This window comes from Fistularia commersonii, chromosome 35 (genome assembly GCF_037954325.1).
Source record: "Fistularia commersonii isolate RoL2024-O1a breed Wild chromosome 35, RoL_Fcom_v1.0, whole genome shotgun sequence".
In the NCBI taxonomy this organism is placed as follows: Eukaryota; Metazoa; Chordata; class Actinopteri; order Syngnathiformes; family Fistulariidae; genus Fistularia; species Fistularia commersonii.
Genome location: NC_141318.1, coordinates 5,763,316 through 5,776,424, shown reverse-complemented (window position 1 = coordinate 5,776,424; position 13,109 = coordinate 5,763,316). Strand labels below are relative to the sequence as shown.

General features: G+C 39.7%; 1 protein-coding gene across 1 annotated transcript in view; it reads right to left on the bottom strand.

Moving 5' to 3' along the window:
- The window catches only part of LOC147214005 (neuronal acetylcholine receptor subunit alpha-7-like), a 39,870-nt gene that overhangs the window by 23,959 nt on the left and 2,802 nt on the right, over positions 1-13,109 (bottom strand). Inside the window, exon 2 of the mRNA XM_086142378.1 lies at positions 4,441-4,580. Within this exon, the coding sequence (XP_085998504.1) occupies positions 4,441-4,580 (140 nt within the window). The remainder of the gene's footprint in view (positions 1-4,440; positions 4,581-13,109) is intronic.

Here is a 13,109-nt window from a genome sequence, read left to right as displayed (position 1 = left end):
CTCATATAGAGAACATTTTGCATGTGCATGCATGTGTGTGTGTGTGTGTGTGTGTGTGTGTAGTGTAACTGGTTTGTGCAGTTTTTCTATGGCTTGACTGAACACTGGTGTGTTAATGTTTAATCCACGGTGATCAATTCTGTCACCACCACCCAAATCCCCCACCTAAGTGTGCAAAAATATACATATTTATTTTTGTTCTCATTGTAAAACAACAAAAAAGCTTTTTTTTTTCCTTTTGTTTCTCAAATTGATCCCTGCATTTGATTGCATGTTTTAAGCAAAATTACTCGAAGGGTTATGTATGGGTGTTGATGAAAAAAAATATATCATCGTTTCTAATTTATCAAATATTTTGTCTGGAAAGTAAACAAATCAGCTCTTCGCACATGAATTATTAATGTGTGGAAAGGTTCCTGCTTTGCTTCTGAAAACCCTATTTTCCAGAGCTTTTCCAGGAAAACCCAAAATTGCCCCCTTAGTTTGAGTGCAGAGAGAAGGTCGGTCTTCTTCGGGGCTGCAGTCATTGAACCCTTTCCTTGCACAATATTCTGTCAACTACTCTGTTGATGATTTGAGTAATGTACCACACAAATTGGTTTATTGTAAATCTAGTGCCAAATATAAAAGAACTAATGGTTTTCTTTTGAGGAAAAAAAACAACAATTATTTCATGCAGCTAAGAAAAGCTCCTGTACAGGAGTTATTGTTTCTGCTTGATACAAAAAATCTTGATAAAGTAACTTGAAGATGGCAACGTTTTCTGCTTTCGGGAGCTTTGGCATGGAAAATATAAGAAATATTTGTTCAAATATTCAGCTAATGAGATTTTCAGGATGGCAGGACATTGTTTTTAATGCTTCATCTTCAATGTGCATTAAATGTCATGAAAAATGGCTATTGAAATCTTGGAGGTGAGAGCAAAATTAACTGCGTTGTTTTTCTTCACCACCATGTGGTATTAAGTGGGAACTGGGATGAGCAGCAGGCGGCACTGTCTTAGCATTACCGGCGCAGAACAAAGAGGGTGTCATCTCACAGAAAGAAAAATACATTTAAAAAAATAACACCCATTTTTGTTTCTTTTGCGAAATAGAAATCCTACTTTTGAACTCAACTGAAATACATTCGATGTGCAGGAATGTGTCCAAAGTTACGCTTCATCACTTGGTCTGGATTATGTGGATATTAGACGCCAACACGTTGTGACCTTCCGTCCCGGTCGGCAACCAGGCATGTGTCCGTCTGCAAGTCTGCCAATTTGTGTTATTATTCATGGTGATGGAGGCCGCGTGGGGACATCAACCTGCCCCAATTCCCTGGTTAAACAGTCATCCAGGAGCAGATGGAAGACTCAAAGGCCACATGTACACACATGCACTAATATACACAAGCACACTTACATTATTTACAAATGTCCATTAAGCACTAATTCATGGTTTGCCAGCTTATTCATTATATATTAAGCCAATGAAAAATTCAAATATCAAATACCGGTATCCTAATCATATACACGCATGAACATATCATGACAGTAAACCTGATAAAATGCTCTCATAGCAAATAACAACATTCATTTGAACAACCTCAGAAGTCACACACTGTTGTTATAATATTTTCTGAATAAGAACCAGGCAGTATGTTCTGTCTTGCTATTTGAGTGTTTACTGGGCCTCTCTACGTCAAAGACCACAGTTAAATGTTGATCCAAACGTGTTGCAGAAGACTTGACCATATTAATAATAGAATGGGAATCCTATGTTACAGCCCACGCTTCCAACTCAAGGAGACGCACACATCTTGTGACAGGGCTTGCTCGGGGATGTGACATGGTGTCCGCTTGGGTTTTTTGGATGAGCACTTCGGACGTTAGGCCGACCCAACAGGCAAGAAATATGCAGGTTTATCGTGGAAAAGGTGCTTAAGATGGATAACATAAGAGAACACCGAATCCGGATGAGTTTAATTGGTTCACATTTCCAGTTTGTTTAGTGATTGTTGATTTGAAGTCTTTCCCTGCAACTGATGACATTTTAGACCTGCGATTGTAAATAAGTGTTTTGGGCATTGTTAAAAACTGCCTTATGTAACTTAATAAAGTAGATAAAGGGGGAACTAATATACATAAAAAAATGTTAGAGTAAATGACAAAGATCATCAAAATCTGTGATTGGTTGGTAGTGTAAGAATTTTTTGGAGTAAGTGTCATGTGAAGTTCAGGGGTTTGGCCATTCTGTCATTTGCATTTAAGTCTGATTAGGTTGTGAAGCATATTTCTTTTCTTTTCTTTTTTTTTTTTTTTTTAATAAGGGGCACAATGGCCAAAATCGTTATAAGACCAGGGAAGATTGAGACCATGTCTATATAGGCATTTGAAATCTTTCTTTCTCTGCTCTTACATTTGATATATTACATGTTGAGAAGTTCACAAATCTCTGCCTCATGTTTCAAAAATCTGTTTTTATTTTCAGAAGCACAGTGGATGGCAGTAAAGGAGTTAAGGGAGTGATAAAACCAAGCCACAGCATTTTCCTTGAAAAAGTAAAATGCTAAAATGCTCTGTTGCTCTTAATCTAAGAACACCTCAACCACAAAGTTCACGCATCGATTCAGATCTGGGGCTAAGACGTGATTTGAAGTCAGAGCATTACAACCGATGCTTCGAGGGGACCGCGCAATGTAATAGTTTGAAGCAAAAAGCCACTTGCCTCGGTATATGGGATTGGAATGAAAACTTGTTGCGGTGTCTAAAAATCAAAATGAGATGTGACAGAAACTCCTTCTGAACCTCACAAATGTCACTTTCAGAGCCGGGGGTTTGACATGACAAGGAGTGAAGCATAGCAGAAATTGGAATTCTGCGGCATCGTTGGGGTAAATGGACTTTCTGTTTTCTTTTGGTACATTTGTGCGCATACATTTGTGTGAGCTTGAAATCTAGGATGACTGGATGATGACTTAAAACCCTTCAAATATTGTGCACAGTGATGAAAATAAAGGGGAATTATATCAGGTACTGTTTCTTAAACCACAACATTTTTCATTATCTTCTCTGATCCATTTTCCTCCAGGGGCAGGTTGCCGTAAACTTACTAAATCGACCCTTACACCTCTGTCCCCAGTGCTGCCAGACGGCTCTTTCTATAAGACCTTGTTTCTGTCAAATGTGCCAGAAACGCATTTCAGGGTATGTAACAAGAGGGCGCCCAAATTAAATGGAAGCTTGAACCCTTCACCCTATCTATGAAGCGATGCCCACCCATTCTGTGGAAGGAAAGCTCTCAAACTGCTCATTTCAGCGGCTTCATTCTATCAGTCACAATTCAGAAGTTGTGTCTGAGGGTGAAGGTTAAAAAAAGTATTCACTCATAAATAGGTAGCGTTGCTTTTCACATCACCTCCCTCTTCATTAACTGCTTAATACCTGACTGCTGATGCCACGGTCATGCTCCTGTCAAGCATCAGACTCTTCATTGTCAGCATGAGTCAAAAGTCTATTTGAGCTCCACCGGAGGAGAAACTATTTTACTCATGACGAAAAGGCAAAAATTTCAATGTTCCTCTCTAGACTTGGGGAATCTGTCGATGAGAAAACAAATGGCATCAGCGCCAGAGGCAGCCCTGGCAAAGCCCAGCACCCAAATTGATGGATCATTCCAGAGACTCCGGCGACCCACATTCCCTCAGTCTGTCGGGGTCCTCAAATCAACACTTAAAGAACAAATGAGCAAGTTTCCACAAGCATCAACGGAGCTCCATGTGCCCACAAACAAGACTGATCCCTCATCATCCTGGATGAAAAGTACCTGACGCAAAGTTTTGCTTCAGCATCTGCATAAGAATGTCATCATCACCTGGTGCTTTGTTACTTCACCGTCACTTTCTGCCACTTAAGTGATGCGGGTTGAGTTCCAGCAGCACTGCTTTCTCAAGGAAGTGGTCAATTGTTTTCTTAAGCTGTAAAAAACAGTCTTAGCCAAACCCTACGATCAATTCATGAGTCCCCCGTCCCTTTCCCAGAACCGATCCGAGATCACCAAAGCATTCGCTCTCCTTAACCTTTCCTAGATCCTCAAGTGCCAGGATTTTTGCTTCAGGACCAACTTAAGCAACCATGCTTCCAGCCCGCAAGGTCCCTGTGGCATTTTTCGGTGACCCTGAAACCAATACGGCCTTGTAAGGCCGTCTTTTTCTCCCTGAAAGTACACGAATGCCAATGTCTCCCAGTGGGTTGCCTCCATAACAAAGTGATTGAGTGATTGATGAAGTTGAATATTACTCTTTTATGTTAGTATTTTGGAGTTCACTGCAGTCACTTTACAGGTAAATATCTTTCTCATGTAGAAATTAACAAACAGATTTAAACCTTACTGTTTTACACGTTTTGTTTATTACATTTTTTTCCTTTTTTATTTGATAAAAACATGCACAGGTACATACCACATCAATGATTTGTAGGAGCGTCAGTCCAAGTTCCACAACGATGGGCGCCGAGTCGTTTTGGACAGGCCTCTCCAAACGATTGTAATTGACCATGAGGTCGTGGTACAGCTTCCGCTGGTACACGCCACCGTTACAACCTGGGGTAAGATAAGATGATAAAGTTGGATGAGTAGGTAGTGCAGACATTGTAAATAAATTGAGAAAATGACGTATTTGATCTGCTTTGGTTTTCACCCAGCAGTTCAAATTCCACCACTCAACGAACCACTCAAATTCTATTAGCCCTATTACTGCATACCGCAGTCATTTTCAAAAGTAATTCTTACAGGGCAAAATCCCATGAGAAATCCTGATTAAGTCCCAAAATGCTGATATGCATATTATTAACTTTGTGAACTTTAAATTGTACTGATTGTCTCTGTCCCCCTTGTGTTCATTAGGCCTCATTGAGAGGATTCAGCTGAATGAGACATCCATTTGCTGCAAGAGTGAATATTACAATCTGCAAAGCAAAAGAGCACCCGCTCTGCTATCAAGGTAACTTGTGTTTTCTTTGGTGTCATTTCGACAGTTTCTCTTTGAGAAAGGATTTTATTGTTGGCTTTGGATTGAAAGAAAAAAGGGGTTATATGGTGCGATAGCCACAAAACCCAAAACAAAAGAACAACATGAGGTAACAAGCACAGCAATTTATGTTATACTGCAGGATTCTGTCAACATCATTCTCCCTCTGATACTTTATTCTGTTAAATAATCCTGTCATGAGCTGATTGAAACAGTCAACCATAACATATATAAGGCACAAAGCTCTTATTTGTGAACAGCCATTGTCAGAACCTCTTGTGTGAGGTGTATAAATTACACAGCGACTATGAACATCCCTGAATAATTGAGCTTTTTCTTTTCAAACAGGAGCAGGCTGTTCATGTAGAGCAATACCAACTAATTTAGAGGTGTGTGTTTCTGCCCTCCGGGGAAATCGAACTCCAATATACCCGCTCTCTTTAATCCACTTTACACGAACTACCACGGAAATACCAGTTAAAATGGTTAAACCGCACTGTTCGTGGCTAACTGGGTTTAGCTTTCATTTGGAGCTCTGCAGAAAATAAACAACAAAAAAAGCTAATTGGAAGACGCAGCAACAAATGTGCAGAATGAAGCAAAGAGATTCAAATTGTTACAGAAAATTATTAGATCCAGTATAATGATTAGGCCAACTTTGCTCTCATTTGCTTGGCTGATTATCCATGTAGCGTGATTAACATTGACTACCGCATCTTTAAAGTAATGTGAAGATTTGAACTTTTTTTTTTTAGAAAAAGATTTCCAATTTTTTTTTCTAGCTATAAAAACTAATGTAAACTAACTAAAGACATAAACATAGATAATACCCTCTGCCCCTTTCCAAAAAATGTATACATAAGACTTAATACATTTTTAATGAAAGCTGGAAGACAAAATAATAATTATTTGGCTAAATTGTACCAAAAAAAAAAAAAAAAAATCCAACATTTTGTCCTCGGCTGGAATGATTGCTTAGCATGCTTCTTGCTACGGCTACTAGCTGATTCACGAATTTACAAATATTCCAGGCTCTATCATCTCCCAGTTTCCCACTGGAGAGGACTCAGCCTGTGTCCCCACCACCTCACCCATGAATTCCTCATCCAAGTCAGATGATGTGCAAACATGCAGCGAGTGACTGCCGAGGCGCAAGAGAGCCCACGATGACTGAGTGGATAACTAATTAGTTAATGAGGCAAAAACAAAGAAAGACAGCTTGTAATGCACTTGTGAGATGGAGTATTGGCCAGCGTCAGCCTATCTTGGTGTGGCAGGAAATCTGCATTTTGTGTGCCGGTGGCTGCCAGCGAAAGCGTGGAAGGGAGTCGAGCTGAGATTAAACAAGCTGAACGGAGTAGAGTTTTATAGTGAATATCCCTGTCACACTGTAGGGGTCACGATGTCTGATTGGCAAAATAATATCATACGTTTAAGCTCTATAATAATCAATTTAATTGTCTATTTCACTCAACAGATTTTCTTGTCCGAGAGACGCCTCAGCTCTCCCTGTTGTGTACAACTCTACGAACACTGAACAGTTCAAGCGGAGAAAGTTCTTCCTTCTCCTGGACAAACAGGTACACAGTTTTGGATTTTTGTTGCAGCCTCGGGCTGAGTGTATCTGGGCTTGGAATTAAAACACGGTGGATGTTTGTGCAAACAGTGTCTTGGAGGCCGTGTGCCAGTTGCTATGTTGATACTCACTATTCTCTTTTTTTTACCCCATGGTTGTGTTTACATGTCAAAAAAACACATAGAAAAAAATGCCACTAAAACTCTTCTCTGTATCGGTACTCGTATCCAGACAGCAGCAGTGTGCATTGAGAAAATATTAATTTTTAATATTATTTGATCATGGCTGTTAAACTGAGCTAAAAATAGGGGAAATTTGCAAAAAAGCACAGTAATATAATGTAAGATGAGGACTCCACCCCCAGTCATGATCACAAATCCAGTTTACCTTTGACGCAACCCGAGATGACAATAGTTTTCATGTTCTAAATGTGTGTATATTTGATTTCACTGACATTATGGTTTCTTAACATCATGGCAAAAACATGTACGGGAGGTGATAAAGATCCTGCGAGTCTTCCTCAGATAGGAGTGTTTTTGAATTCCATCAATGCAAATCTGATTTTTGAAATGATGCCGTGAAATTGAAAATCACAAAGTGTTGCATTTCTTAATTGAGAATTATGGGGGCTTTTCAAGTGATGCTTGTTACTTAATCAAAAATCTTTTAGTTCTTACTTAATCCTCCAATCCAAAAAAAAAAAAAACTACAACATAAGACCTGTATTTATTGTCAATCTTTTAGAGCAGTTGATCTCACAATCACCATAATGCGACTGGATTGTGTCTTTCACAAATCCCAAATGTAAATCTTTCGATTGCTGTACCTGCAGTTTGTAGTGAAAGCTCTCTTTCATAAATCTCAAAGGTCGCGGGCGCCGTGGCTCCCCTCTGCTCCGCCATACATCCATCAGATACATTTCTGTTGCGTAAGACAGGTTTATAAACCATAACAGACTATGGATGCATGGTGGGGCGGGCATGTGGGCAGATGGTTGCATGAAAGCAGTAAAAGCTCAGCCACAAAGCATTTATTCAACCAAAAGAGCGCGGCGGCAAGATTGTTATAGTAGATAAGAACAGTAACTCCAGAAACCACAGCTCATCTGTTGTTCAACATCTGCCCTGGCGTACTTGGCCGACAGTGTGAACCGTCACGTTAAAGGAGGTCACGAGGGTTTTAAGGATGAGCGGATTACCGCCTCATTATGTGGTGTAGCCTTCAGGGCGGATACGTGTAGAGGATATAAACAGGACAATAGACACACTTCCATCCCAACCCTTTCACACCTTCACTCCCCCGACTCTTCTGATGTTTGCACGGCGGCAAGGTTTGCGTGCATGTCCCATTCTTCTGGGACGCCGTGGCTCAATAAGTAAAAGGCTTCTGAGGAAAAGGAAAAGTTTTTGTTGTAGCAAAAAAAAAAAAAAATGGTGTATTTGGAGCTCTTGAACTGAATTTTTGAACAACAGTACTCAGTTGCAGGCATATTGACAATGCAACAAAAAAAAAAGATTCAAAGTTTATCTATAAAGCTTTGCCTGCTGAAGCCTATCCGCGCTGTCATTGGGCAAGATGCAGGGTTCACCCAGCACAGGTCACTAGTCGATTGCAGGGTAACATATAGAAACATACAACCGCTCACTGTCTTATTTACATACCTGGACTATTTATCGTCTCCAATAAATGTTTTTGGAATTTGGGGGAAAAAAAAAAACAGAGAGCCTGGAGGAAACCCAGGGATACGGAGAGAACATGCAAACTCTCCTATTCTAAGCCAACATGGGACTTTCTTGCTGTGGGGCAGAAGCGTTAATCACTGTACCGCACGAAGCTTTTCTACGTGATTAAAATGATCATTATTTACTTCAAAGGGGTTTTAAGTCGAGAACTGCTGTAGAAAGCGTGTGCTTTATGTGAGCATGGAGAATTACGTAGCATGATGGCGAGAACTTTCACTCCCCAAAATTTTCACCTTTGAATAGGATCTGGAATGAGTCCTTCAGAAGAAGAGCATATGTTGAGATGTAGTCGAAGATGGATTTTATACATATGAGGTAGAGATAAAGAATATCTGGGTAAGATTCTGAGGTTGGAAGACCAAAGAGGAGATTTATGGATGGAGTGAAAGAGGACATGAAGTTAGTTGGTACGAGAGGAGGATGCAAAGAATGGGGTTAGATGGAGGCGGATGATTCTTTTTGGTGAACCCTGAAGTGAGCAGCTGAGAGGAAAAATAGAAGAAAAAGAAGAAACTTACTTTAAATTGCAAAGCTAATAGATTTCAGTGGCCTCCTTTCCTTTCCTACCAAAACTCAGTGGATATTTATTTCTACCAAAGTAAAAGATTCTGATTCACTTTCCTAACCTGAAAGTTGTCATTTTAAGAAAAATGTTTTGCTTTTATGAATTCTTTTTTTTACCCTCAGTAATAGAAACCAGTTCCCTAATCGCTATATATTTCACTGTTCAAGCAGATACACAAATACTGACGGGCTCCGCCATCGCCGAAGCCATAGGAATGTCAAACAGGGACAATATACTTCCCTCGTCAACAACTGATCCCGTATTTTTCCATTTCATAGGTGTGGTCCAGGTGTGTCTTTCAACCCTAAATCATTAAGGTCGTGAAATTTTGCTGTTCGGGAAAATAAAAAGGGTGTGTTTTATTGCTGGGGATGTAGCCGTATGCAGGCAATTCACTTTATGAGTTGTTCAACCCTGGATGCATTAACTGCCTTTACAATCAGCTTCAACGGACTGGGTGACCTTGGTGTCATGTTCGCTTTCAAAGACGGGTCAATAACAAATCATAGAGAGAAAGACTTGTCGTGGGTTTTATGTGAGTTATTACCTCTATACGGCTTCACTGGAATCAGCGCGGCGAAATTCAAATGGAAACCCACGGGCTTGTGTGCTTTATGGCTATAAACTGAACTTGCATAAAATAAGTATCGCAACAAATACAAGGCGTGTTCCAGAAATGTCTTAATTTCTATAATAATGTTAACAAAGGCTGTTATTAATAAATAAAACATTGTTTAAATCAGTACAGCACTGTAGAGTAAGTATTGTAATGGGGTGTTTCTGTTGCCAGTTGGTACTGAGGCTGAATTGACCCTAACAAGGAACCCCGATGACATCGGTGTCACTGACCTAGAAAACGTGTGATGGCAACAGGGTTTCTGTGGCACAAACTATTTTAAAACGATTGAGATGGCTTACTTCATTGGATTACTAAAGAGAGAAAAAATAAATCAAATTTTCAAAGTAAGAGGATGAAGAGTAGAAGGATCTGGAACTGCTTTGTGCAATTTGTTTCTGTCTAAATCAAAAAAGACTGACTTTTTTCAAGCCCGATGATTTAAATGTCCTGCACGAGGAATTTGTGTGTATTCCCTTGGATTACACACAATTCCTCTGCTAAGGTGACAATGTGACCTGCCCTTTTTGATATCATGGAACCAGGAGAGGCTTCTGTTCATAGAGCATTTTCACACCTCATTTCAACTCATTTCCCCTGTTAAGGATGATTTAGCCATTCAGACCAAAGTCGGGGCAATTATGGTAACCCATTTAAAAGAAACAGAAGAAAAACAACTGAAAGAAAAGTGGAAACGAGTGCAAGGGAAGAAGAAGCCACCAATTATTTAAGCAGGCAGGGGTTGGTTTTCTTTCTTTTTCTGTTCAGAATCACCCTGTTAGAGAGGAGACAGGACACAAGTGGATGAAGACAATGTGTTTCTGTGTGTGTGTGTTGCCAAAAATACATAATATAGAAGTTTGAACATATGTTAAGACGCGGGTCAACTGCAGGCACGCCATAAAGCAAAACCAAAATCACCATTGATTATTCTTTGCTGACCAAAAAAAATACACAATAAGAAAGCGTAAACTCAAAAGAGCAAATTCAAAAAAAAACCCTTGGGTCATATTTATGAGTAACAGCTGATTGCATCCTTCAGCACATTCTTAATCTGGGCTTTTCCCATTTTAGTGAGTTTTTTGGATGACCACACTGCGACCACTAACAGCTTGTTGCTTGCAGCCATATCAGTTTTGTAATAAGTGGGACTTTAAAAAGAATAGAGCAGAATCAATCTTTAATGTCCCAGAGAGGTGGTTTTAGTTTACACGGGCAACAAATCGATAGTGCAAAGGAGAACAATGACCGCAAAGTCAATAAGAGACAATGAATACCAAATGGGACATTGTCACCCAAGCGCGAGAATGCTATTTGAATGCCAATCCCCTGGACCATTTTGAGCAAAATTCAGTTGAAGATAAAAAAAAAATAAAAAAAAAAACGATAAACACATTACATCGTAACACATGTTCCTCTGGAACTAACACACCTTTATGCGTAACAGTTGTTCCTCCTCTATCCTCTAGGTGTCTGTTTCTTAATAATTTAATTTCAATCTACATAATGGGATGTTCCTTGCATTTTTGGTCATCTATGTATAAGTAATGTATATTTCAGACAATCACAGTAAATGCATCTTGGCAGGGTTCCTGGCGGGGAACCTGTTTTATTTATATTATAGTCGGCCATGTATGTCGATAAAGGCGTCGGGAATTTCATGAACAAACTCTGCAACGGCTCAAAGGGACCGTCACGCTGCTGAGATGGTATCAGTGGAATGCCTAAGTGTCCTTAACTTCTAGACTTAGCCAAGTTCAATAGGTTATCATTATAAAACAGAGTATCCGAAAAACATCTTTAAAATATCAATAGATGTCCACATTCACAGCCAACAAAGGACAGTACCCCTGAATCCTGGGGATTCAACACGCTTTCCCCCCGATTACTTGTACACTTCTGATATAATCTCTTTTACAGTCTGTTTTTCTCTGAGTCAAATAAAAGTTTGTTATGAATCTAGACACCTTTGAAACATGCATACAAGTGTTTTCAGTTTTGTAGCCTAGATAGGACAGATGACATCAAAATGACTTCACATACTAACATATACCACAAATATAGCATGATTGGAAATAAGGAAATTGGTTTATTGTAGGTTGACTGAAGGGAATGGCCATGGCAAAGTTTGGGAGCGTCTGGCTTAAGTAAAAAAATGTAAAAAAAATTAATAAAACAACCCATCACTGTCAAAGCTGAAAAGATGAGTTATCACCGATGATACCCTTAGTTAAATTCGAAGCCTGATTCATGTCTTTGCATCATCACTGTGGCTCTGACAGGCAGTGTATTTTTTCAGGTAAATGTAAGCAGCTCTATCCAAACTTTGAGGGCAGCTGCCTTCTCCCGTGATTCACTAAATCCCAGTGATTTTCCCAGCTAGAAAATAATTTTTGGCAGGATTGCAGTGATTTGGGACTAATAGCCAAAAGTGTATTTTCACAACTGTATGAAAAAATGGCAGCTGCTGAAAAGTCCTCTTTACTTGTTGCTCTAGCAAGTATATCAGTATTTCAATGTCTTCACTGAACGTGAGAAACTCCTTTTCTTGATCGAACACCCTGTTCCTTCGTCCGAGAGTTATGTCTTGCAAGACCTGTAAGACCTGATTTTTTTTTTTTTCTTCGAAATCATTACCGAGACTCAGGCGAGATTTCAATAATCGGTGAAGTGTTAAGGCAAAGCAGCTGTGCAAGTTGACGCTCCTGAATGCGCCGAGGCAGATTTTACCAGCTTTACAAAAGTGTGTTTATGCTCCGCTTCACTTGAAATACGCTGAGTGTGTTTCTGACAGAAGGCGTGTCACTTTGGAATCATCAGAATGAGCTGGGCAGGAAGTCAGACAGAAGAACAGCATAAGCTTCACTTCATTTACATGATTATTTTGAGAACATAGACAGAAATCTAAGAATTTTCAACACAGATGATAAGAGATACAGCTCAGAAATTAAAAGTCGAACTAATTCCACGGTTGCGTCCATGGAATAATGCGCAGAAGAAAAAAAAAGGAAGTAACACTGCAAACATTCACCACATCAACCTTCTCATCCGAGGTACAAAAATCAAGTGGGTGAAAAGAGAAAATGGTCAAATAAGAATACTCGTCCAGAACATTCTTCAAAAACGGGGGGGGGGAAATGGCAATTTTAACAATTTTAAAATGATACCAAGCCTGTTTCCTGTCAGTAATGTGCAACAGCAGAGGTGCATCTTTAAACAGATAGAGCCATTGTCTGTGTGCTTTTTCTCACCACAACAACCGTTCTCTTGCACAATTACAACTGACCAGGAGGATAAAGAAAATACAAAGAAAGAGAAAAACATATACAGTCTTGCTACAATTGCCTTCTGACAGACTAGGTGATGAAGGCTGTTCAAAAGCAATAACTGCCTGAGCCGCCCCCTCTTGGGAACCACGTATTTTTGTCAATGTTCTGTATTTGTACTGACGTTCAGCTTGTATTTGTAGAATGAATAAATGCCACGATGGTGTGCAAGGCTACTGCCGATGCCAATCTCCTGCACGACAGAAAAAAATATTTTCCTCCGATGACTTTGTTCCTTTACAAAGCTCCATTCCCATACACATTAGCCTTTTTTTAC